General features: G+C 37.3%; 1 protein-coding gene across 9 annotated transcripts in view; it reads right to left on the bottom strand.

The window, feature by feature from the left end:
• The window catches only part of SYNE2 (spectrin repeat containing nuclear envelope protein 2), a 327458-nt gene that overhangs the window by 172212 nt on the left and 127498 nt on the right, over nt 1-27748 (bottom strand). For 8 of the 9 annotated variants that reach the window (XM_055538301.1, XM_055538305.1, XM_055538307.1 and 5 more), the window contains exons 28-44: nt 25886-26043; nt 24738-24885; nt 23323-23930; nt 20725-20904; nt 18638-18788; nt 11019-11177; nt 10223-10384; nt 9242-9343; nt 8090-8290; nt 7108-7279; nt 6463-6575; nt 5377-5579; nt 4536-4655; nt 4146-4437; nt 2927-3078; nt 1710-2019; nt 358-522 (exon numbers count right to left, since the gene is read on the bottom strand). In XM_055538301.1, the coding sequence (XP_055394276.1) occupies nt 358-522; nt 1710-2019; nt 2927-3078; nt 4146-4437; nt 4536-4655; nt 5377-5579; nt 6463-6575; nt 7108-7279; nt 8090-8290; nt 9242-9343; nt 10223-10384; nt 11019-11177; nt 18638-18788; nt 20725-20904; nt 23323-23930; nt 24738-24885; nt 25886-26043 (3396 nt within the window). Of the gene's footprint in view, nt 1-357; nt 523-1709; nt 2020-2926; nt 3079-4145; nt 4438-4535; nt 4656-5376; nt 5580-6462; nt 6576-7107; nt 7280-8089; nt 8291-9241; nt 9344-10222; nt 10385-11018; nt 11178-18637; nt 18789-19518; nt 19840-20724; nt 20905-23322; nt 23931-24737; nt 24886-25885; nt 26044-27748 lie in introns of those variants that run through there. The other variant, XM_055538309.1, reaches the window with a different exon arrangement.

Raw genomic sequence — 27748 nt, 5'->3', positions numbered from 1 at the left:
ACACCATTTGATCACCTGGTTATCTCCTAGAATCACTGCACTTTTCTCTAAGACAGAGATCTCCAGCAGCTGCTGACTGGTCATGAGTGGAATTATCTCTGAGGGTCCAGAGGGCTGAGTACTGTCCAACTCAAGTTATAAATGGATTTGCTCACTAATGAAGAACATTCCCACTTTTCATGACCAGATAGGACTTTATCCAATAGTCATCTGAACAGCATTTTCAGCATTTTAATTTTTCTTTTTTTATTTCTTTTCTTTCAGCATTTGAATTTCTGATCAAGGACACTAATTTGTCAAGTTGTGTTTAATACTGGTTTTTTTAAATGCCTCTCATTTCTGGATATTGCTTAATACCTGCAGTTTCTGCAGTTTTTCCTCAACTGCTCTTTCATCCATAGGCCTATCAGAAAAACAGACAAATTCCTTAGCGATATAGTCCAATGCAGTGTTTAGGTCTGTGACGCAAAGCTGGTAAGAGTCGTGTTCTTGAACATGACCTTCTAGTTTCTGCACAGAATCCTAAAAATAAAACATTGACAATGTATGAATTAGATCTCTGAATTATCTCACTCAGAAAATGATTAAATTGTTCATAAATATTTATTTTATGAGGGTTCATCTTGAAACAGAAATAAGACCATAAATCATCCAGAGTTCTTAAGTAAAATTTTTAGTGTTGAGATATTTATTTGTTCCCCACCCCACGTTTCTTTGCTTTCATTTCACTCCCGAAAACAACTTGTCAGAGGTTTACAAAATGAAATGGCTACAAATTATATCACCAAATCACAAACATCCATAATAAAGCAGCTCCCTCGATTACCCTTCTCAGAAATAAGACTATGTGAAATCAACCTAACCTCAGATTCCTTTCCTAAGAATCAAACCCCAAAGTTGGGAAAAAGTAATCCTAACTCAAGAGCAAAACCACTTTCAAGTTCTCTTCCTGGAGTAAGAAAATAAGGTGACCACACCTGATCAGAAAAGCAGCAATTAAATAACTTACAGCCAAGTGAGCATAATCTTCACCTCTGCACAACTCCTGCTATCTGTATAAGTGAGATTTCCAATCCAGGTAATCCTTACACTGAATCCAACTTTCCATGTGCAAAGAATATAAATAATTCTCTTAAGATAATACTATGCTTCATGACAAAATGACATTTTACTTCTTAATTCTTTTATTGTGGATCATGTGGAAAGACTCAAGGGAGAAACCTGATCAAGTTTATACAGAATAATGGATACAACTATCACAATAGATGATGGATGGATGTGCGGATGGATAGATGGGTGAATGCAATGGTAGACTGATGGATGGATAGATGGATGCTACATGGGCAATTTTGACACTATCTCTTACATAAAAATGCCTAAGTGAATTCCCTGGCAGTCCAGTGGTTAGGACTCCACATTTTCACTGCTGAGGGCCTGGAAAAAAAATTTTAAACCTTCCAATCCCTGAAGAGGAGGACTTTGACAAAAGGAGATAACACTATCATCAAATAATACACACTAGATTTCTCTAGCAAAACTGACCAAATTGATTCCTCCATTTTGTGGAGCTAGCATTTGTATCTAAAAATGATAAATTTTTAAAAGCTTTAGATTTTCCAAAAGAACCAAAAAAATGGTCCCATACACAAATAGTACATAATTAAGCATACTGAGGACGATCACTTAAAGTTTTGTTTTGAGCATTTCACCTGCAGTTGTTGAAGAAGACTCTCGTGTAGATGCTTGATTTCCAGCCACGGTTCTTCACTAAAGTTGGGATTTTTAGTGCACTCTAAGAGGTAATTTCCTTGAGATTTTAACTCCTCTAGTAAGAATGTCAAATCCTGTGCTTTCTGGAGGAACTTCTTATAAATTTTTAATTGAGCTTTCTTCTCCTGCAAACCAGGCTGCAGAGCAAAGCCCACTTCTTGTTTCTTTTTTAGTTCTGTGAGCATTAATCTCAGATCCTCCTTACTTTGCAAATACTTCTCGCCTTCTAGTAGAAGCTTTTCCTGATGGCTAAATTTTACAAAATAGTTTATAAATGAAATGACACAGCAAAACAAAACAGCATTTTGCATCATATAATACAACATGCATTAGTATAAAAAGCATTAAAATAACACTACTGTACATTATTCCCAGAGACTTCTTTGGCATTGTAACATTCTAAATGGCCCTAAGTTTAACTCAGAAATCAAGATAAAAATTAGTTGTAGTACGATTTTAAATAACTATTGTTTCCATTATATAATTTGATCTGAGGACAAATGTTTAATAATTTAGATTTCAAACTAGTCCAGTTTTTATTATGTTTAAATATAATTATTCTGTGTTTTTTTTTTCATTTAAGTAAAACAAATAAGCATGCAGTATATTGGCCAACTAACTAGCTTATGCTTCCTACTGCTTGATTTTAATTTTGATCTGACTGCTTCGTTATAAAAATATGAAATTTACATTTCCACTGAACATTAAATGTCTCATGATTTGATTTGATGTGAAAGGAGTTAAGAATTTTCACCAGAATTATGTTCATTTAATTCAGACATTTATAAATGTTTCTCATAGCATATATATTTAAAAGCATAAACTATCCTACAGTAATGTAAACACTGAGGTTGTCTGGGGGCAGGAGGTTTGGTACAGAAGGACTTTATTGAAGGTGGAATGATAGACAATGTTAATTTGTTACCAATGGTGGGTTGATGCACCAGTCAAAGTAAACAAGAAGTTATTACAGCGTGTTTCATATCTGATCCAGAGAACTAGTCTCTGTTTCTGCCTCAACACTGTGGTTGTCCCTGACATTACTTTCTTTCCAACAGATATATTATATCTACATCCAGAAGGCAGACAAAACATACTTGTTATGGCTTCCCTGTGCAATGAAAAATCATGAAAATGGTGAAGGCATGCCCTTTACCTTAGATATGTGTTGGCCAAATGGAGTGTGTTGTCCCACTGGTTCTTGATATCAGTGAGGGTCTTTGGAACCACTGGAGCCTTGCTGCTCTCAGCCTGACTTGTGATGGCCTGTATTTTAGCATCCCCTTCAGGTTTTAGTAAAATGATTTCCTAAATTAAATAAAAATGATCTTAAAATCTCATTCATACTACTTGGGGATTACATATGACATCTTTTTACTCATAAACATCATTCAGAGATTCTAACTGCAGAGTAGATTTCAAAATTTCCCTTTCACTTTTACATATGCCCCAAGCACAAAGATATCCTTCACATTGCATAGAACTGCTTCTCAGTAAACATCTGTCACATTACCTACTCTCCTCTCGATTCTCAATTGCACTCAAAGAAATTATGTACAAAAAAAATCCCTGGCAAATCCTCCTTCCAACCTGCACCATTATTTATAAATAAAAAGTTGGGGTAACAACCTGAACAAGACGTCTTTATACATCTAAGAGTGGGTTTCCGGTTTCCTACAGGAAAATGCTCAGTGTCACAGGCCAACTCCTGTTTCTCCAGCACAGCATAATTAATTCTCATTCCCGGGACTTTGATTTTCCTCTTTTGCCCTAAACAATCAAGTTCTTCTCTTCTTGGAAACACTACTTCAGATTCACCTTCTCTGGAAAACCTTTCAGATGTGATCCCAAACAATTCTGACTGCTTCTGTACGTCAAACTAACCCTTGAAACTTGACCATTATCTTCCTCCACAGTTAGTATCTGATAAACCAGGAAACACTCAACCCACTCAGGATCTAATACCCTTTAGGAACCGTACATATCCACTCTGAAAATGAGCTCCTCTCCAGCCCTGACTTTGACGTTGCCAATGCCTCTGATGTACTGACATCTATTCGTTTAACATCCTAGCAAACTCCTACCTGCTGCAGTTCTAATTTATAGTCTTTATTTCATATCTGCACTCAGTGAAGATGGATAATAACTGGGCACTGCTCTCACAAAGAGAGGATATACCTTTCCTTTCTATATGCATTAAAATAATTTTAGATCCGTCACAGCCCTTCTCTTTTGTAAGCTGTCATCTGAATTTCTCACCCAATCCACACTGATCCTATTTTTCCATTAACAAACAAATATTTGCAATTTTCCTCTAAATCTTTTTAAAATTGGAGTTCATCCTGACCTCTGACATTTAGTTTCCACAGTTATACCTTTATTTTATGGATTCTTTCCTCAAGTGGCATTTTGCCTTCAGATGAATTCAAAACCATAAGGGATTCTTTAATCCCTGTTATCCAATGAATTACATCATGTGCAAGATCATTAAAACTCTGGTCTTCAGCAGGAGGTAACTTATCCTCTTTGTCAGTTGCACATATTTGTCTCAATAATGTCTGGTATCTATCAATCAAATGTGTTGATTCCATTACTATTTCTTCTTCCTCAGTAATCCCATATTGCTTCACAGAGTTGTTCAACTGGGCCATTGATTCGAATTGTTCCCTGTAAATTCCAAATATCATTGGAAGATTATAGGAGCCATGACACACCTTCAGAAACCATATCCCCAAGAAACACATTTTGTGCAAGATCAGCTATACCTCTTTCTAGCTAGAGCTTGGCAAAATAGCTCAGTTTTCTCTTGTGTTCCTTCCATTTCTTTCCATATTTCTTCTTGATTAGTCAACCACTTACTCAGGTTTCTGTAGTCATTCTGGAGTCTAAAACAACATCACACATGTTAAAATATGAAATCAGCAAAAAGTGTCTATCTGAAGAAAACGTTGGCACAAATCTTGTAAGCCAACCAGGTTTTTTACATTTTTTTCTTATTCTTTACAAAAAATTTTGTAACATTATTTACAAAATAATGTTACAAATAACAAATTTAGAAAGAAAATTATAACATTAAAATCTGAATAATAATAGCATGTATTATAGTGGAGTTCTAATAAGCCATAAATATATATCATAAGCTTCCCAGGTAGCTGAGTGGTAAAGAATCTGCTTGCCGATGCAGGAGACTTGGGTTTGATCCCTGGGTCGGGAAGATCCCCTAGAGGAGAAAATGGTAACACACTCTAGTATTCATGCCTGGAGAATTCCATGGACAGAGGAGCCTGGCGGCTACAGTCCCCGGGGTCACAAAGAGTCGAACATGACTTAGCGATGAGCATGAGCACGAGATATATCATAAAAAATAAGAAACAAACAGAAAATATTTGGGGGCTCTCCCTTGAACCTTTGCCATAATTTGAAGAATTCTCCAAACCTCTGTATCCCCAGTGTCAAACATGGGTTTGAAAGTATATATTTTATTTTTGAAATTCATGTGTATATATATCTCACTGCTAGCTGTACTGAGGCAGAGTACATATGAAGATTTTACATAAGTAAACTTTCATAGTAAGTTTACTATGAAAGATCACCTTTATTTCCTACCTCAGTAGCTGCTGCAAGCACTCTTCAAGCTCCTTTGCTCGTGCCTGGCATATGGACTCCATTTTTTCTAATTCAACTTCTTGACTTACGATCCAACTGTTAAGCTTCTTAACAGGTGCTTTGGGCAGATGTTTTTTCACATGATTCAGTACAGTTCCCACTTGCTGTATTTCACTGCCTCTTCCTTCAAGAGTCAAGAAATCCTTAAGAAAGACAAAAACTGAATTATATCCTACAGGCAAGCCTCAGTGTGGTCCCTGTCACCCCAGTGATACTTTTCCAAGATAGTACACAGACAAGCCATCTTCATAACTTCCTCTGTAAAAGAAGAGCTATGAAGATACAGCTAACTCCAATGGCAAATGATCAAAAGATGATTTATATTAGTTCTAGACTGTGTGTGCACATTGGTGTTTGCATCTGACTTTCCGGGAATCACATCAAGCAAAATGATGCCACCGTGTGGGTCAGTGGGAGTCAGATCGGGAAAGCCACATTCTGTTCACCTTCTCCTAAATATCTGAGCCTTTCTGGCAACCAATATGTAAAACCAGGCAGCCTATTTTCTACTTAACTTTGTCAAAATCAGAATTTTATTTCAATGTCTGGGTTTCAAGGTTTGAGTATCAATTGCTGAGACCCATGGAATGAGCAAATTTAAAGAAAAGAAAAAAGTTAGAATTCTAAATGAAAAAAAGAGAAGAAAAATGATTCTGTCAATAAAGAATGGTTATCATCAAAGCAAGAAATATACTGGGAACATTTAATGCCATCAATAAGCTGGAGAGCATAACTTATCATCTAAAATACTTGATAATCTACCATAAAGTGATCAAGAATTGAGGGTGCCATACACATTTTAAATGCCCTATTATTGCCTCTTATCTCAGGCTACCTTCCACTCCACTCCCATCAGCAGTATATTAAAATATTTGAGAAAAGGTCAGATTTTTTTTGTAAATATTACCTTTATGTAGGGAAATTACTAAGTCAAAATAACTATTATCCTATCTACTTATATACAGTTCTGCCTCCAGTGTTTTAATTTTGATAAATTTTGAATGAAATTTATATATGTATTCTTACAGAAAGTTTTTGTAGTTTTTGTTCCACACACTTTTTTGTTTCTGATGGTTCAAAACACTCCTTAAGGTTCATTTTAATGCTGCCAAACCAGTCATTAAAGTTCTTGCACTGATCTGTAGGAAAAAACAAAGGAAGCTGTATTTATTCAAAGATGACATCACCTACCTTGTTAAATTAAGAGATTCTGAAACTTGCTCCCCATGCCATAGGTACAAGTCACTGTGAAATGATAATAAACTAAAACCTAATTTTGAGGGTTAAAAGAACCTACACAGTAATTGTGGCATATTTTCTATACCAAACCTCCTTTCCAATCATACAAGACCCACACGGAAACCTACAGGGGCAGCCTGCTCGCGGGCATGTCCCCAGACTCTGACCACAGTGAGCAGGTCAAACACTAGGACCCAGGTGCCACTCCTTCATGAAATAAAGATCTGGGACTTGAACAAAAGACATGTCTTTTATAATAGGCATACATCAGTGAGTGTTGGCTCCCAAAAGATTTATCTGAATATTATTTCCTTAAATAGGCTCTATACAACCATCATCTCTAAGTGAAGCTTAGATTAATTAGCCCTTGTGTTCACAGTACCTATTCACTTTTCAATATTCCCAGAAACAATAAGGAAGCATTGCACTCACCATTCAGTAACTTAGAAAAGTGATCTTGCAAAACACTTTTTTTAGTATTAAATAAATCACTGACACTTTCATATTGCTTTTTTAATTCAGAGAGTTCAGGTGTCAGACAACCTATTTGATTCTCAAGTAATATCATACTGTGCTTCTGCTGTAGAATTTGTTGTTGAATCTCCTAAATATATAAACAAACAAACAACCAGTACTTAAAATGGGCTCAGTTTACACACAGAATATTAGGTATCCATTGTTTCTATTAAAACCTAGATAATTTTTTACTGGGTAGATCTGCTTTCTCTTAGATAATAAATGTATGTGCTTAGTCACTCAGTTGAGTCTGACTTTCGTGACCCCATGAACTATAGCCTACCAGGCTCCTCTGTCCATGGGATTCTCCAGACAGGAAGCCATTTCCTTCTCCAGGGGATCTTCCCAACCCAGGGATTGAACCCAGGTCTCCCACATTGCAGTCAGATTCTTTACCATCTGAGCCACCAATAAATGTGGTGTATTTATAAATGTATTTTATAAATGTATTTTACAATTATGTATTTTACAGTTTCACCTTTTAACTAGAGAAGGAAATGGCAACCCACTCCAGTGTTCTTGCCTGAAGAATTCAATGGAGAGAGGACCCTGGTGAACTACAGTCCATGGGATCAGAAAGTCAGACAGAACTCAGCAACTTTCACTAGGTCACTCACCTTTTAATTCCTTTGTGGGCAATAATTATTTGATATTTAATATGGACTGTAGCCCACCAGGGTCCTCTGTCCATGGTATTCTTCAGGCAAGAACACTGGAGAGGGTTGCCATTTCCTTCTCCAATTAAAAGGTGAAACATATACAAATTGTTTTTCTGACTTTTCTCCCCAAGCTTTCATTTTTTAAAATAATTATTTGTTTTAATTTCAAAAGGATAAGACCACCAGAAATGAGTGTGAAAATAAATCTGAGCCACAGAAGAGAAGTAGCCAGGAAGTACCTCAAGTTTAGTAAAGATCTCCAAGCTGTCGGAAGGCGACAAGGCATTTAAGAGAGACTCAGTCATTCCAATCCGGGTCTTGGCCTGGTCAAGATCTTCCCTTAGCTCAGCTGTGCTGCCGCTGATTGCCCCACAGTTGGATCCTCCCGTTAAATGCATTTTCACACGTTCTATCTTGTTCAAAATAGAAGACTCCATCACCTGAAATTATGAAACATATGAAGTACTGTCAAGGATTTGATTTAACTAGATTTTAAGACAACTACATTGCTGAAGAATGAGTTGAAACTTTGTTCATTTCAATGTGAAATCACCTCTCTCTTTCTGATTTTTCCCTTGTTCTGCATGATGATACAACAGTTTAAATACTGCTGTTAAAAAAAAAAGAGTAACATGAAAAACTGAAATTGACATTCTAATTTTTTTCTAAGAGAGTAACTGAATTCTTCCCCTTGAAACAAGTTTTATTTAGCATACCATTTGAGGTACTATCTCATGGTGCTCATTGGAAACTAATATTAAAACATATATAAAAAAGTAAGTAGCCAGCATTTACTGTTTATTATGTACACAGAATCATGGTAAGTATTTTATATACAAAATTCAGGCTTGAGAAGGATAAGCAACTTGCCCAAGACCACAAAGTTGGCAGGTGGCAGAGCAAGGCCTTACCCCAGAAAGTTTGACTCCAGAGCTCATGTTCAAGCATTTTTGCATTTTTATTTAAGTAAAAGTCTAACAAATCTCTCCATACAACAGAAAACCCCAGTTGGGGCAATCTCTCTGTTTCCCTGTCTAGCAACTAATAAACCTGGAATCATTGAGCCATATGACTCCATCCTATGCCCAAGAACACTTATGAGGAAACCCTTGTTACTTTTCATGGGAGCACAGTAACATCTCCCCTTCCACACAAGAGGTCCGTGAAATAAGTGAATTGAGAATAAAACAATGCAAAAAATTATTAATTCTAAATTGGAACAAATATAATAAATTATGCTGTTAAAAATTTGGTTGGACATGAATAAAGGTGAATCAAATAATGACCCTGTTTTTATTTTAGGTTTAAGTTTTAGAATTCTGGTTTATAAATGTTGCTATAGAGGATAGAGAGCATTTTTAATTGCAACTTTTAAACAAAAATTCTCTTACCTGTAATTCAAGAGGTATTTCACTGCTTTGAAGCAGGAACTGTATTTTAGCCACTCTTTTAGAAAATTCTGAAGGTTTTTGTTCATGGACTTGCAACTCTTCCTAAAACACACAATGTCAATAGAAAATATATTTTTATTTTATACCTTATTTTCTGGTACCTGTGATTGCTACTGAAAATATTTAGCAACTAAAAGAGCTTTGAATTTTCCCCAGTCACTTGATTTTTGACAGAGTCCTGGGAGATACAAAACTAAGTATCTTCAGGAGTCAGGCATATGTTATAACTGAGTGAAACACTTTGGCAATAACACATTTGGAAAGTCTTTTCCAAAAGTATAAAAATGGATATGTGAACTTAAAAGTGAATAAAGGGACCAAAATTAGAGGAAAAAAGATTTGAAGCATCAGACTTGGTATACTGTAAAGTCATCATGCATGCACACATACATTTTTATATTACATTGAACCACATATAACTGCACGACTCTCTTCCTCTGAGCCCATCCATGTGCCTATTCATATATACTTTTCTCTTAATAAAGAGACAGCTACCTGTTTCACTATTTTATGTCTCCTTGTTGAAATTCTTTTCCAAAAAACACAAGAGCCAGAGCGTAGCTTCTAGTCACTAATTGCTGGTGGGCTAGTAGTTAAGATGCAGCACTCTCACTACTCTAGCACAGGTTCATTCCCAGCCAGAGAACTAAGATCCTGCTTCAGGCTGCCACACACTTGACCCACCCCTGAGGTCACTTTTATCTATGAACCTCCAGGTTGTCTATGAACCCACATTAATACCTGCTAACATCTTCCTGGATTACCACAAAGACGACAATGGAATTCAGGTCTCCCTCGAGGAATAATGAAAGAAATGAAGGGTTTCTTTGTGATTTCTCTATCCCTTTTCAAGAAAGCAAACTTGATAATAAAATGCCAATGTCTATAACAAGGACATACATTCTATTTCTGTTCAATTACCTTCAGTTTTTCTCTTTCCTCGTCAGTCAGTTGATGTAATTCCAATTTTTGAAGGACCTTTTCAGTCCACTCATCAATTCCATTTTTTAAGTCAAAAAGTTTGTCCCATAAAGCTAGAGCTCGACCGAGATTTTCATAGTAGTCCTCTGTCTTCTCATTTATCTACCATAATTTAAAAATAAAAATAATACATTGAATGGTGAAAAGTATAAGAACCACTGTTTCAAACACAACTTTAAGATAAAATTTTAGATTACCTTTACTTGCTAAATTATTTCTTTATTTATCAACAAAAATTTTGCTTTAATATACCATAGTTTCATTATTCTACAAAAATAACTTAGCTGATTTGGTGCAGTTTATAAGCAACTGAAAGAAATAGTCTTTCTCATTTCTAAACCACAATAATAAAAGAAGCTTTCAAAAATCCAGCTCAAAATATACAAATTCTTATTTTGTAATTCATAAAATATCATTACTACTCAACCAAAAATTAGTAAATAAATACAAAGCTGAACATCAATAACTTACATGGATGAGTAATATATTAACTAGTTTATTTTAAATAAGTTGAGTATGCACTTGTAGATCTAAAAGAGTATGGACCCATTTCTTAGTAGTACCTAACTCTGGGGTAAAGTTAAATCCTAAGTCATAAATTTTATATTATTTGAACATTTTTTTATAATAAGCACTTTTGAATTTTATAATTAGATAACAACATTAAAGATGCAAACGAAAAGATCAATTTAATTGTTATAAAGCAGAATTTCTAGTCAATCAAATTATCACTTACATCAAGCCATCTATCCACAATAATATTAGCTTCTTTCTCAAAAGGAGGCTCTTCAAAGGTTCTCATTTTATTTAGATGAAACTGCAGATTTTTGCAGATCTGGTTAATCTTGTCTACAACTTCTAAGTGTTCATTAAATTCTTCTTTAACAACTTCAATCTGTAAAAGTGATACGAAACATGTTTTGATATACTGACACAAACTGGTAAGACTTATTGTTCCACTTTCTCAATGAAAAATTCTTAGAATCCTAAACTTCTGATTTAATAATAATCCTACAGCCAAATTCCTCGTCCTGCTCTGCATGATTAAATATTTATAATAGTCTAAAACTATGTTTCTAGTCAAATGAAATTATATTATACAAAAAAGTCACCTCTATTCAGTGGTATGAAAAATGACAGCTCCTAGATTGCTTCAAAAGGAACCGTTTTTGTAATTTTGAAGAACCTAAGTGCTCATCTGATTAAAACAGACAAAGCTCTAAAACATCAATAATATGACTTCTAGTTTAATCTCTCATGATTTTAACTCCCATATCATTTCTAACATAGAAAGTGAAACACTATCAAAAGGCCAACGATTTTAAACTACAAAATAAAATTTGAGAGTAATGCAATTCTAATGTTTCCACTCAATTTACTAATCTTACACAAGAATTTTTAATGATTATATAAAACTTGAAAATAGTGATTTCTCATAAATAAAAAACTAAAAATTATATCCCTATGGGGGATAAGACTTCCATTTCTGGGAATATGCAGTGAACATAATTTTCCTTATTCCCATTAAGTACAACTAAAAACCCTGGACACTACCTACAAAACAGACTTAAGAAAACTAAAAAGTGAGGAGATCAAGGAGGGAGCATGGCTGGGGGTATCAGCTCCTGAAGCCAGCCTGGTGATCAGTTCCCTGAATTTTCCTTTTCCCTTGCATATTCCAGAGGGTGTGCTGGAGAAGTCAGAACCTGGCAATATCCACGTGTACAGACCAAGAAAAGCCTTTTCCCTTCAGCCAAAGAACCAGGAATAGGACAACACAGTAAAACAGAAAACTTTTAGGAAATACCGCTGGAGCAAAAAACCTTAGAAAACACGTGGCCCTAACCCCCTCCTGTACCAGCAAAGCTCAAGAGTAGAGCCTAGATCACCACCATCTCCAGGCAGTAACAGGAGCCCCACTCTCCCCCAGCCAGGAAAAAGAAGGCCAAGTAGAGCTCAGACTTTCATTCCTGCTGAGCAGTGACATACACACACACACACTCATGATGTCAGGGATGGCTACACAAGGAGCTGTAAGGAGTATCCAGGGAGGTAGCAGTGGAGACCTTGTGGAAAGTGAGAATGCCCACCCTCAACCAGTAACAAGGAAGCCTCTATCTTGGGTGCCATGAAATTGTCTTTATTTGTGGACAAAATGATTATCTATGTCAGAGAGCCCAAGGAATCTACAAAAACAACCCTAGGACTGATATGTTGGTTCAGGAAGGTCACAGGATACAAGATAAACATATAAAAATAGAGTACATTTCTCAGTTGTAATATATAGTGAAACTGTATGTAACTTTGTTTTGTATTTTCCAAGTCTCCTGTAAATGTGTTATACTTTCATAATTTATGTATACCTGTGGCGGATTCATTTTGATATTTGGCAAATCTAATACAGTTATGTAAAGTTTAAAAATAAAATAAAATTAAAAAAAAAAAAAATAAAAAATAAAAAAGAAAAAAAGGGAAAAAATCCAAAACTCAGGGAAAAAGACATGCACAATATTCAGAGAAAACTCTAATTCAAAAGGATACATGTATCCCAATATTCATTGCAGCACTATTTACAATAGCCAAGACATAGAAGTAGCCTAAATGCCCATCAACAGAGGAATGGATTAAGAAGATGTGGTACCTATATACAATGGAATATTACTCAGCCATAAAAAATGAAATAATGCCATTGGCAGCAACAAGATGGACCTAGAAATTATCATATAAGTGAAGTAAGCCAAACAGAAAGACAAATCTCATATGATATTACTTGTATGTGGAATCTAAAAAAAAATGATACAAATGAACTTATGTACAAGACAGAAACAGACTCATAGACATAGTGAACAAACTTAGGGTCACCAAAGGGGAAGGGGAATAGGGAGGGATAAATTAGGAATCAGGGATTAGCAGATACACACTGCTATACAGCATAACCAATAGATAACAAACAAGGTCCTACTGTTCAGCACAGGGAACTATACTCAACATCTTACAATAACCTGTAATGGAAAAGACTCTGAAAAAAAATTTTAAATATACTGTATTTCTTTATACTAACAATGGATACATATGGACACTAAAATTTTTAACATAATACCATGCACAATTACTCAAAAATAAAATAGGTGTAAATCTAACAAAACATATACAGGGATTATATGCTGAAAACTATAAAATACCAATTAAAAAAATCAAAGATCTAGATAAATGCAGACATATACTAAGTTCATGGATCAGAAGACAACATAGCAAAAATATCAATTTTCCTGAAACCGATGGACAAGTTTAATACAATTATTATCAAATCCTAGCAGCATTTTTTGTAGATATAGACAGGATTATTCTAAAGTGTATATGGAATAATAAGGGAACTATAATAGCTAAGACATTTGGAAAAAAAGAAGAAAAAAGTGGGAAGTTTACTTGATTTTAAAACTTATCATGTAGGTACAGTAATAAAGATTATATCAATTGGCAGAGGGACAGACACACAGATCAATAGATCAAAGTGAATCCAACAAATAACTGATTTCTCACTAAGATGAAAAAGCAATTTAAGGGAGAAATGGGAATCTTTTCAACATATGGTGCTGGAGCAACTGGACATTTACAAACAAAAACAGCAACCTTGATCCAAATTTCATACCTTATACAAAAACTGATTCAAAATGGGTGATGAACTTAAATGTCAATCATAACACCATAAAACTTTTAGAAAAAGAAATAAGAGAAAATCTTCGGGATCTTGTGCCAGGCAAACAATTCTGAGACTTTGACACCAAAAGTACAATCTATGAAAGGAAAAACCGATAAACCAACCTTTACCAAAATTTTAATCTTTTCTTTGCAAAGACCCTGTTAGGGAGATGAAAAGGCAAGCTACAGTCTGGGAGAAAATATTTGCAAATCATATATCTGACAAATGACCAGTGTGTAGAATGCGTGCGTGTGTGTGTGTGTGTGTGTGTATATATATATATATCAAAACTTGACAGTAAAAAAAAAACAACAACCTAATTAGAAAATGAGCAAAAAGTATGAAAAGAGATTTCTGCAAAGATGACATTCAGATGGCAAATAAGCACAAGAAAAGCTGATCGATACCACTAGCAATTAGGAAAATGCCAATGAAAACCACAGAGCGATACCACTACATGTGTATCAGAATGACAAAAACAAAAAGACATCTAATGCTGGTAAAGACGTGCAGAAACTGGATCCCTCATACATTGCTGGTGGGAACAGCCACTCTGGAAAACAGTTTGAAAAATTAACATACAAACTAGCAACTGTACTCCAGGGCATTTATCCCTGACAAATAAAAAGACAACACACACACACACACCCTATACCAATATTTATAGCAGCTTTATTTATAACAGCCCCAAACTAGAAACAATCCAGATGTCCAGGAGACCATTAAACCATCTGTGGTATATTCATACCATGGAATCCTACCCAGCAAAAAAAAAGAGAACAAACTGTCAATGCATGGAAGAGCTTGAATGAATCTCCAGAAAATTATGCTGAATGAAAATAACCAATCCCTAAAGGTTATGCTTTAGGCTTCCCTTGTGGCTCAGCTGGTCAAGAATCCGCTGGCAATGCAGGAGACCTGGGTTTGATCCCTGGGTCAGGAAGATCCCCTGGAGAAGGAAAAGGCTACCCACTGCAGTATCCTTGCCTGGAGAATCCCACGGACAGAGGAGCCTGGTACAGTCCACAGGGTCGCAAAGAGTCGGACACGACTGAGCGACTTCACTTTCACTTTGACCCACTCCAGTATTCTTGGGCTTCCCTTGAGGCTCACCTGGTAAAGAATTTGCCTATAATGTGGGAGACCTGGGTTCAATCCCTGGGTTGGGAAGATACCCTGGAGAAGAGAAAGGCTATCCACTCCAGTATTCTGGCCTGGAGAATGCCATGGACTATATAGTCCATGGGGTTGCAGAGTCGGACATGACTGAGCAACTTTCACTCAAAGGTTATACACTGTATGATTTCACTTATATAGCACTTTTTGCAATGACAAAATTACAGAAATGAAGGACATATTAGTGGTTGTGAGGAGGTGGGAGCAAGAGGGAAATGGTAGGGCTATAAGATGAACACACCAGGTATCATGTGGTGATGGAAGTGTTCTTTCTCTTGGTTGCATCATTGTCTGCAACCTGACTACAATATTGTACTATAGTTATACCAGACATTACCACAGAGGGAACTGAGTAAGGGGTACACAGGATCTCTCTGTAGTATGTCTTATAACTGTATGTGAATCTATACTTATCTCAAATTAAAAGTTCAATTTAAAAAATGAAATTTACTTAAATGTTTAAAAAAAAAAAACTGGGTAGTCTCTGTCTCCTGACCTGAAGTTGACTAATACTTTGGCAGAGCAGAGACTTAGACTCTGGTATTTTTTTCTACCCATTCAGGACACTTGTTCAATTAAATGGAAATATATATATATATATGAGTGAGTGAGTGAGTGAGTGAGTGAAGTCGCTCAGTCGTGTCCAACTCTTTGTGACCCCGTGGACTGTAGCCTATCAGGCTCCTCCGTCCATGGGATTTTCCAGGCAAGAGTGCTGGAGTGGATTGCCATTTCCTTCTCCAGGGGATCTTCCCAACCCAGGATCGAACCCGGGCCTCCCGCATTGCAGGCAGACGCTTTACCGTCTGAGCCACCAGGGAAGCCCCATATATATGGCACCCCACTCCAGTACTCTTGCCTGGAAACTCCCATGGACAGAGGAGCCTGGTAGGCTACAGTCCATGGGGTCGCGAAGAGTTGGACACGACTGAGTGACTTCACTTTCACTTTTCACTTTCATGCACTGGAGAAGGAAATGGCAACCCACTCCAGTGTTCTTGCCTGGAGAGTCCCAGGGACAGGGGAGCCCGGTGGGCTGCCCTCTGTGGGGTCGCACAGAGTCGGACACCACTGAAGCGACTTAGCAGCAGCAGCACATATATATGTATGTATCCTGTTCTTTGTTACATTCAAAGAGCTTTGTTGTTGCACTGACGCAAGCTACTGGTGGGTAAGGAGAAAGGCAAGGGCAGGAGAGGACACCTCTAGCATTGACAGGAGCTGCAGGTTTTGTTCTATAATGAATGGAAGGAGTAAATAAAGGAAACCAGATACCCCCTGACATTTCCCAGACTTTAATAGTCCCCCGACATTCTAGCCTTCTAGTCTTACTTTTGCACATCTGCCTTTCATTAAAGAGAGTGGAAATTCAGCACCATACCCTAGATAAACATCCAGGTTTCTATGGTTCTTAAGGACAAAAGTTCTCAGTGGTATCATATTTCAGCCACTGGTGCAAAGTATCATGAAAATACATTTGCCAGAAGTCAATTGTTTCTCAAGACCATACCTAAGTCATCACAAAATTAACAGAGAGTTACATTAACAACTGGTACCACAATTTGCTTTTTCCAGACAGGTTTAAAAAAAAAAGCATTAGAGAAAATGATTAAACACAAGTGTACTTCTATATCTCCCATACAAAATGATATATTATTTCACCAAATATACAAAGATACCACACTAGATATAAGATTCTCAATCTAATAGTAGAAACCTGGACATTTATACATTTCTTAAATATAATCAGTTGTTTCATTAATTTCAAGATATTCTTGTGAGTAAATCTTTACACTTGAGAAAGAGGTACAAAGCTAGCCATTTTTTACTTCTACAATTCACATTTCAAATATGTCTTCAGGTAAGACAATATTATGTTTGAAACACAACTTTGTAGTCAGACAGGCTAAGCTTAAATAATAATTCTATCACTTATTAGCCATATAATCTTTGGAAAGTTATTTAACCTCTATCCTTACTTTATTTCTTTGTTTACAGAGAAAGTTGGTAACCTGTCCAGCCAAGCCGGGCGTTGTGTGGGGGCAAGGTTACACCATTACAATGGGCCTGGCACAAACCAAGAGTAGCTGCAAGTCAAGAGGGATTTGCTCTCTGGTCAGTTTAAAAGGCAGGGGCTCCGGATCTGTGAGTATCTAAGGCAGAGACCTGGATCCTGAAACAAGAGCGCAGGCTGGAAAATGGGTGCTAGGGGCGGAGTAGAAAAGTAGCTGTATGAACTGGGACGTATTTTAGGCAAAGACTAAATTGTCCGTAAGGATCTGGTCAACAGGCATACCTCAGAGACATTGCAGGTTTGGGTCCAGACCATGGAAGTAAGGGAAGTATTGCAATAACACAAGTCACGTGAATATTTTAGTTTCCAGATACATTTAAAAATTTTGTTTATATTACACGGCAGTCCATGAAGTGTACAATAGCATTATGTCTTAAACAATGTACATACCTTAATTTAAAAATACTTCACTTCTAAAAAAAACTCTGACCATTCTCTGAATCTTTAGCAAGCCATAACCTTTGCTGGTGAAGGGTTTGAAATACTGCAAGAATTACCAAAATGTGACCCAGGGACACAAAGAGAAAATGCTGTTGGAAAAATGGTATCGATAGACTTGCTCCACAAAGGGTTGCCACAAACTTCAAATTTGTAAAAGACACAATAAAGCAAAGTCTAATAAAACGAAGTATGTCTGTATATAAGCTTTATTCATGTTGCTCTCAGTCATTGGAAAGTTTAATACAATTGCCTTCTAACAGCCAGGTATATCAAGTAGATGATATTTCACACATGCCTCTGACTGCACTTTAGTATAGAGTACTCAGAAAACCAAGAGGAGGTGTAATTTTCTGGTGTATAAGAATACAGTGTAACATATTCTTTTCTAAGTATTCCATTCTTCTGCCACTCTGGTTGATAACCACATAAAATCATAGAAAATAATGACATCTAGTGTCCAAAAGTATAATTCTTCTTAGACTATAAAGCTGTGATTGGCAAGGCTATGAACACAGATGGAGCAACTTGGAGATAAGCTCACACATCTTTACAGAAAGTGAAGAAATAAAAAGATAATTTTTTCTTTATCCACTAACAACCGATTTTAGGGATTTTCCTAGTACCCTCTTTCTCTTAAGTCTGTGGTGAAGTCAGGTTCTTCTTAGGTGGAAAGTCAGTGCATAGACTGTTCCAACCTTTCAGCAAAGGCAAGCCCAGACTCCAAGAGAGCCATACCACCAATATCAAAACCCAAACAGATGCAACCCAGTATTAACATGGGGACCAACTTTTTTTCGAGCCCCGGGGATAAACTCAATAAATTCTTGTATACCTGGTAAAACAGAGTCACTAATCACTACTTCTAAACTACATTTTGAGAATGATTCCACTGATAACCTTCTGTCTATTGTCAGGCTTGCAATCGAGGCCACTATGTAAAGTTTCCTTTGGAATCTGGACTCACCTCTGCTATCCTTTTCTTCAAGTTCTCCTTTCCCATGTAGGAAGCCTGGACGGAGAGGACGTTCTCTTCTTTTTGAATCAATGTTGTCAGGACACTTTTAAAATTCTGGTACTGTTTTAAGAGCTCCAAAACTCTTTCACATTGGTCAAGGCTATGAAAAAAATAACACAGCTATATTTCTGAAAGTTACAAAACCATTCTTTCTCTTTGTAGTATGCTATAAAAATAACCTAATAAATTATAGAAGGATTTTCCCTCTAGACATGGTTTATAATATTGTTTTACAATTTAACCCATGAATGATGGTATATGTAATTATTTGACAAATGGATGGCCTAAATAAGGACTGGATTACTATTTTCACCAGGTCAATATTAAAAAGTTACCAGATGTAAGCTCTAGACAGAAACACAGGATTCATAACCTTAAGGAATCAGCACCTCGATTTCATCATTAACTAAAAAATATCTTGGAAAATGAGCCTCTTTAGCATTATTTTTGGATATTGTTTCAATGTTAATTCAATACAATTCAATTATGTCTATTTCAACTCATTATAGATTTTAGCCATTAAAAAAAAAAAACAAGTAGAATAGATGATGCGGCAGTTAAAAGACAGCTGGTTTCTATTCATGGCTGGGTAAAATTAGTCATGTGACCTTACGTAAGTTACTTCAGGCTCTGTGGACCTCACTTCTTTCCTCTGTAAAATCCAAGAGTGGACTAGATCAAACACCACAGACGGGCTTCACCTTGAATACCATATACTCAGGTTCCAGCAGGAAGCAGAAGGTATACTCAGATGGAGTTCTGTGGTGGAAGGACCACTGAGGGTAGAGTTAAGGGAAACCACAAGGGAGCTGAGGCACCTGGAGACTAACCTTTCCAATAACAGATGTGCCACCTGGCCTCCAGAGGAGAGAAGGAAAGTGCCCTGAGCCAAAGAGGGAGCCGACAAGAGCGGTCAGAACCTCTGCTGAAAAGGGCAGGGTTAAGACCACCTTGTCTTCTCTCTCTTCTTGCTCACGAATCTCCTACTAGTCCCTCCCACCTCCTAACCCAACTGGAACCCTTGGCTTGAGTGGTATGGTCCCTGGAATGGTCAGCCCTCCCAGCCACTCCCACCCTCAGGCAGAAAGTAAAGGGAGAAGATAAGGATGAAGACTGTCGAGCTGCACTGCCAACCAGGATTGGTGAGTACTGACTGCTACAAAATTAAGAAAACTCTGAGCCTTGTCCAGGCTCTGTAGGAAAGATGGTAATTGACAACACCTGTCAATCAAGTAGAGGTGTGGTAGAATAATGCCCCCAACTCCCAAAGACATCCATGTCCTCATCCCTGGATCCTGCAAACACCTTATATACATAGCAAAAGGAACTCTGCAGATGTGACTAAATTAAGGAACTTAAAATAGGGACATTTTCCTGGATTATCTGAATGGGTGCAGCATAATGACAAGGCCCTTATAAGGAGGAGACAGGAGGGTCAGAGTCAGAAGATGTGATAACAAAAGCAGAGATGAAAGAAAGACAGAGATTGAGATGTGAAGATGCTACTCTGCTGGCCTTAAAGATGGAAGGGGACACAAGCCAAGGAAGATAACAGGCGGCCTCCAGAAAAGGGAATAGGCAAGGAAGTGGATTCTCTCCCAGAGATTCCAGCAAGGAACGCAGCTTGATTTTAGGTCTTCCAACCCCCAGACTGTACGATAAGTTTATGTTGCCTTTAAGCCACTGCATTTGTGGTCATTTATTACAGAAGCAACAGAAAACTAATACAAATGGGGCAATAGTGATTATAAATACATTATATATATTTGTCCTGTCTCTTAGATAACCTTTTAAATTCATTTGCCTATAACCTAGGATTCCAGGTCTTGCCCCAGACATTGGCCTAGTGAGCTTAGTGTGAAACTCTTAAGTTGGCCTCTCCTTGAGACCCAAGGGACTGTGTTATTAACATACAAATTCCAAGAAGTTAACTGTGCCACAGACAATTTTTCAGATTTGGGAGGGGTTTGTTTTTTTTTATTATTATTATTCTCTATTTTAAAATTTTAGCTGGTGGAGGAATGTTTTTTCCTTACCATTCTGTGACCAAAGTTTTTGCATTCTCCCACAAGACTGCTGTGTCCTGGCACCTTTGACTCAGGGCTTTGTCTCTGTCATCTTTGAATTGTGGAAGAGAATTCACCATTTCTTGCAAGTGTTTCTTCTCTTCTTCATATTCCTCTAGGTCCTTATCCAGTCTGATTAATGATTTTCTCCTTGAACATGAGAGAGAAAAGTTTAATTGCCAAGTATCAATATTGGCCAATTTTGATTCAATACAAATATGGGTAATTCGTGGAGCACACTAACTTTAATTTGCCCTCATGAGATTTATGCCAAGATCACAGATTCCTATGACAGAGTTCAGGAGGTTCTGCATTTCCAGAACTAGTTTGTGTTTTAAATAGAACAGACATACAAAACCATGAGCAGTAACATTTCTCAGTGATGAATACACTTATAAAGGGTATGTATATGCATGTGAGAAAAAAGAAATAATATGTGTGCATGGGTGGGATAGAAAGGATGATATGGAGAGAGGAAAAGAGACAGATGGCATAACACTGCAAACCCCTCAGGCAGGGCACAAGCGGGTAAAAAGAAAGGGGAATGCAAATGTGTATGAAAAGCCCCCCAAAACAGAGTCATTTGAACTAAGGGTTTTAACGTACAAATTAACCCTGGCAGGGCTAACTCCATTTGCTTAGGTCTAAATTGCTTTTATCAGATACTCTCTGTCTCTACTTCCTCTCTTCCAATTCTCTACTGAATCCACTCCAATAAGGCGCTCACTCCTCCAAGACTGCTTGTCAAGCTACCCAGGAACTTTCACATTGCTAATCCCATGTCCCAATCTCCATCATCTCCTTCCTTCAACAGTAGGCAACATATGACACAGCTAATTGCTTCTCCTCATTGAAAGGAATTTTCACTTGACCTCCAGGATTCTCTTGACTTCCCTCCAAAATCATCACAAATAGTGACTGCAGCCATGAAATTAAAAGACACCTGCTCCTTGGAAGAAAAGCTATGACAAACATAGACAGGATTACTTTGCGACATGCATATGCAATCCTAGAGACATTACTTTGCTGACAAAGGTCCATATAGCCAAAGCTATGGTTTTCCCAGTAGTCACATATGGATGTGAGAGTTGGACATAAAGAAAGCTGAGCACCAGAGAATTGATGCTTTTGAAGTGTGGTTTGGAGAAGACTCTTGAGAGTCCTTTGAATTGCAAGGAGGTCAAACCAGTCAATTCTAAAGGAAATCAATCTTGAATATACACTGGAAGCACCGATGCTGAAGTTGAAGTTCCAATACTTTGGCCACCTGATGTGAAAAGCTGACTGATGCTGCTAAAGATTGAAGGTAGGAGGAGAAGGGGACAACAAAGGATGAGATGGTTGGACAGCATCACCAATTCGATGGCATGAGTTTGAGCAAGCTCTGAGAGATGGTGAAAGCCTTCTCTGTAAAACTGTGCCTAATGACCACTTTTGAATGGCAACCACCTCCTCCTTCTCTGCTTAACTTTTCCCCATAGCCTTTATCACCAGTGCACATACTGTATATCTTCTTCTTTCCACTCTAAAAGCTCTACAAAGGGCAAGAATTTTTGTCTGTTTTGTTAACTGCTATAACCTCAGGACCTAAAACAGTGCCTGGCTTGTTCTATTGATAACTCAATTAAAAATTAAAGCAACTTACCATCTATCAACATGTAGTTTTCACTTATAATTTAATATTTATTACTAATTTATTTATAAATCTATAAATGCATTAACAATCAATAACTAAATCAGTTCCATGCCTTCTTAAGAATTGGAGCACTGCAGAAACAGATGTCTCATTGAGATGAGAGCTCAGGGAGATTTCAGAGGGAAGAACTTAATCAGCTAAAGAGCCCTGGGAGAGCACTGAGCCTGAGGGATTAGAGGTGGACAGAAGAAAAGCCAGGAAAAGGGAGAGGTTTAGAAGGGGGAGGGGAGCTCCACCGAAGTAACTCTTTTGCTAGCTTTTGCTAACATTTTCATTTTCAGGATCTGAATGCCAGAATTAGAGCAGCAGCACTCACAGCAGCTGCCAACTGAGCTGACTTTGGAGACTCTCCAAATTCAACACTAACTTTAGTTTACCTATTAAACTCAGTCCCTTGCATTCCCACTCAGTCCCCAAGCAATGAAGAAGTCAGGCCAAGGTGGCCTGTGCATCTTCCACTTGTCTATCATCAAATGTGTGTAGTTTCCCAGGACTTCACCCTATCAAGACAACTCCATAATAAATACACAGCAGTCAAGAGACTTTTCAGCAACTCATGGATCTTATACATATCTTATTTCAATCTTCCTTTGTCCAGAAGAATGAAAACTTTATAAAGAAAAAAATTATTTCCCTATTAAATTGAAAAAAAAAAAGAAAAAAATTATATAACACTTTGTAAAGGCATAATATCAACAAAAACGAAGTTTGTCTGAAAAGTCTACAAAAAAGAACCCTGAACCCTGAATAGAGGAGGATGGAACAGTAGTTGAAAGACATAGGAAGCATTTATTTCACCTAATGGATACTTGGGGGGGCGGGGGAACAACAGAAAAATGTCATCTTGCATGGAGATGGATAAAAATACCTACCTTTGTTTTATTGCTGGAACAGTTGGATCCTTCAAGCCAATTTTACTGATTTGATTGTGCACATCTTGAATATTTTTCAGGAGTTCATCATTCTTAGAAACACAAGCCCCTAGTAATTTGTCTTCTTCAGTGACTTCCTCCTGCCCACCAGAACGTGTCTCAGATAAGTTTTTGGACAAAGCATCCAGAAGTTTTTCACAGGAGGTGTTTTCACCATGTTCACTGTCTTTAATGCTTATACCAAGCATCTTCAAATGCTCATCCAAATGTCTGGCCTTGTCTCTCTTCTGATGAATTTCCCTCTCTTTATTTTCCACCGTCAAAGTATTTACTGGTACACCCTGTGAATCTGAGGCTGAATGGTCTGTAAGAAGCTCACTAAAGAGTTCATCTGCTCTCAGAGAAGCCAAAAAACCTTCCAGAGCTTCGAGAGCATCTTTACTCTTCTGTACTCTGTGGTTCATCTCTTCCAGTTGTGTTCTGTGTTTCAGAATAATATTCTGTGCTGCATGCAGGTCAAGAGGGTGCAATTCCTTTAATGCAAAGTTGCCTGACTGTCCCAAACTCTTACATGTTTCAATCTGTTTTACTATGGAATCTTGGATATTCTAAAATAAAAGTAATAAGAAAAGCTGAAAGACTGAGGTAGAAGAAAGACAGACTGTATAACAGAAACTAACCCAGAATTATGTCACTAGATTTGATCTAGAAAACTGCTTCTCAATTTAACCAAGGTTGACAGTTTTGACAGAAGGAACATTTTAATTACAAATGATCCAATGACCCAGGTGTTTTCTTATCTGATAGCCTTTCTGATGTTTTGGTCTCCAAAAGAAAAGAGGTATATCAAATTATTGATGCGATGAAAATAATTACAGATTGATCTGCTGAGATACCTGTTTATAATTTGAAAAATAAAACAAATATATTCAATTTAAGATGAGATAGGGAATAAGTAAACTACAGAATATGATAATTTAAGCATATGAGTCTATACAGATATTTAGGATTTCAGTCACTGGAGAAGGCATTCATTACCAAGCCTTCATTTATTTGAAAACTTTTTATTTGGTATTGGGATATAGCCGATTAATAATGCTGTGATAGTTTCAGCTGAACAGTGAAGGGACTCAGCCATACACATACCTGTATCCATTCTCCCCCAAACTCTCAGCAAGCGTTCATTTTTAATTCAAAGAAAATACATTATTATTTACTCCAAGGTAACTACTTCTGAACTGGTTGAGGAATTAAAGAGTTGAGAAATAAATAACAAGTCTATATTATTGAAGGTTTTTCTGTCATGGTTTATATTCTAAAGAAATACTACTAATGTTTAATAAAAATCCATAAAGATATATAAGTCTCTGAAGAACTGATAATTCCATAAAAATACTGTGAGAATTTATATTTACCCTCAGGTTTTGATAAACGTCATCAGCATCAGTGAGATGAAATTCCTGAATGGCCATTTCACAGAGGAGCAGGTCTGTGTTGCAGAGAAGCAGTGACTCCTTCTCCACGGGTAACACCATCTGCAGTACAGTCTCTAAAGACTCCATTCTGGGTGAAAAATAAGCCAGACATTAGGGGAAAACACAGCAGAAAGTTATCCTATAAAACATATCGATGCCATTATTAACCAAGAACAGAAAGCAATTATTTGATGAAAATACATACAATCATATGCATAGATCACCCCATTAAAAGTCAAACCCAGTGATCCACAATGGCAAATGAGCTATTTGCTATATCCAAGTATTTTTGATAATTTAACTGATACTGCACTAGATGGAAAACTGGTGTAAAACAGACTAAGCTTTTCCCTCCCTTTTGACATATAAAATACTTGGATGTAACTGAACCTTGCCTTGGTGACAAAGAAACTCATATGAATACTAATTATTTGACTAGTGAGAATATAATAGCCTTCAAAGACTAAGCTAAGTAATAATTTGAAATTTGTGAATCTGAATAAGTAGAATGTAGATTCCGAGCCTCAGTTTCATCTGATGTCAAATGGGTAGATGTGCTGGAATATGTAAAGAAAAAACAATAGCACTCTCATTCTAGAAATGAGGAAATCAAGGCCCAGAAGTCACGTGATGTGCCCAAATTCAGCCTCAAGGGGAGACAGTGGGAAGCTCAGCCTTTAGAACTCAACAAAACTTAAGTTCCACTTAAGTTTCTGGCTCGTGTGACTTGGTTTTAAGATTTAACCTCCTTCAGTAGCAGTTTCCTCATCAGCTTCTCTTATGGCTGCTGAGACAATTAACACACTTTGTAAACATAACACTGCTAACTGCTGCTAATTAACACACTTTGTAAATATAACACTGCTAACTGCTGCTGCTGAGTCGCGTCAGTCGTGTCCGACGCTGTGCCACCCCATAGACGGCGGCCCGCCAGGCTCCCCCGTCCCTGGGATTCTCCAGGCAAGAACAATGGAGTGGGTTGCCATTTCCTTCTCCAAAATATAATATAATACTAACCTTGCTTAAAACAGCATTAACAAATTCAGCAAATTTAGTAAACGAATGGTTAATAGATCCCAGAATGATACCTGGACTTAAGAGTCATCTGAAGCTCTCTTTCTTTCTCCTTTAATTTGTCTCTTGCCTTAACTATAAGAGGCTTCTTAATGTCACTCTCAAGCTCTTCTAACTTCAATGAAGTGATTTCAAACTCTTTCCAGCAAGCATCAGTTTCATTTTTTAAGACCTGTGTGGAATACATAATTGATTAATGAATGGGTTAATAGGCACAATATTACAAAATGAAACATTCACAACTGTGGGCACAGGCAAGTTTCACATCTTCAAGTTTCACGTGAAGATACCTTTGAAAAGATATCTTCCAACCATCTACAAGTAAACTGTCCTTCGGAGAACAATTACATTAATGTGCTCTCAGAGGATCCACTGAAAGAAGTCAAGGGAATCAGCAACATGACTTTCAAAGAATCCAAATCCCCTTCCTGAAGTGAGATACACAGAATACAACTCAGAAAGACACACAGAGAAGGAAGGACAGATATTCTATTAGCTATTCTAGTTTTATCTAGATAATCATTTTTCTCCTTAAACTAAAACTGCAGCAAAACAGAATCATTTCTGTCAAATGAGAAGTGAATAAAATTAATTTATGATTTATTATCAAACATCTAACTGCTACTGCTAAGTCGCTTCAGTCGTGTCCGACTTTGTGCGACCCCATAGACGGCAGCCCACCAGGCTCCCCCGTCCCTGGGATTCTGCAGGCAAGAACACTGGAGTGGGTTGCCATTTCCTTCTCCAATGCATGAAAGTGAAAAGTGAAAGGGAAGTCGCTCAATCGTGTCCGACTCTTAGCGACCCCATGGGCTGCAGCCTACCAGGCTCCTCCATCCATGGGATTTTCCAGGCAAGAGTACTAAAATTCTATACTATTCCAAATCTTTCTCTTGGTTCTATTTTTTAAAAAAGAAGGCACTGCTATAAAATCTGAGTGTTCATCAGCATCATTTGTCCTTCACTTTCCCCAAGGATTTAGTACAGTTTTTCTAATCAACTTATTATTCAGTCATAGGAGTAAGGTCTCAAAGGCGATTTCTTAATTGTGATGAAAACATACTAAATTCATCACTTGAACAACAGAGATTTTCACACATGAATTTTGCATGTTCAGATGGAAAGTAGAAAGGAGCCATTTGGTAGAATGTGACTCAGGAACTGGCATCTTAAAAGGAAGATAACTGGAAAATATTAGAGGCATTGAAGGAAGCACCCATGGCCTTTTCTCCACTGGATATGCCTTCTCTAAAAGTTCACTCTAATGTACCTCCAAGCATACAAGGGTGCTGCACAGTAATGCTGATTATCTTCTAAATAAGAAACAGACTTTTAAAATTAATTAATTAATTTTTGGTTGTACTGGGTCTTCACTGCTGTGCATAGGCTTTCTCTAGTTGCAGCAAGTGGGGGGTTACTCTGTAGTTGCATTGCATGGGTTTCTCTCTGCAGCGGCTTCTCTTGTTGCAGAGCGTGGGCTCTAAGGCAAGTAGGGGTAGTATTTACAGCACACGGACTCAGTAGTTGCAGCGCTTGGGCTTATCTTCCCCGTGGCATGTAGAATCCTCTCAGACCAAGGATCAGAACCCATGCTCCCTGCATTGGCAGGCAAATTCTCAATCAGTGGACTACCAGGGAAGTCCAAGGAAGATATTTATTTGTAGAACTTACAATTGGTATGCCCACCGCTAGATAAATTGTTTTTTCTGCAGCTCCTGAGTCAGATGCAATACTTCCTCTGAAGGCTCTCCATAAGGTCACCCATCACGTACTGTGAACACTCTCTCCACTACCTGCCCCTTCCTTACTGACCAACATCAAACAGATAATGTGACAATTCAGTTAAGGTGATAGCTGGCTGAAACAGAAATTCAGAG

The sequence above is a fragment of the Bubalus kerabau genome, chromosome 10, assembly GCF_029407905.1.
Source record: "Bubalus kerabau isolate K-KA32 ecotype Philippines breed swamp buffalo chromosome 10, PCC_UOA_SB_1v2, whole genome shotgun sequence".
NCBI classification, from domain to species: Eukaryota; Metazoa; Chordata; class Mammalia; order Artiodactyla; family Bovidae; genus Bubalus; species Bubalus kerabau.
The sequence above is the reverse complement of the archived record's forward strand: the minus strand, read 5'-3'. Positions and strand labels throughout refer to the sequence as shown.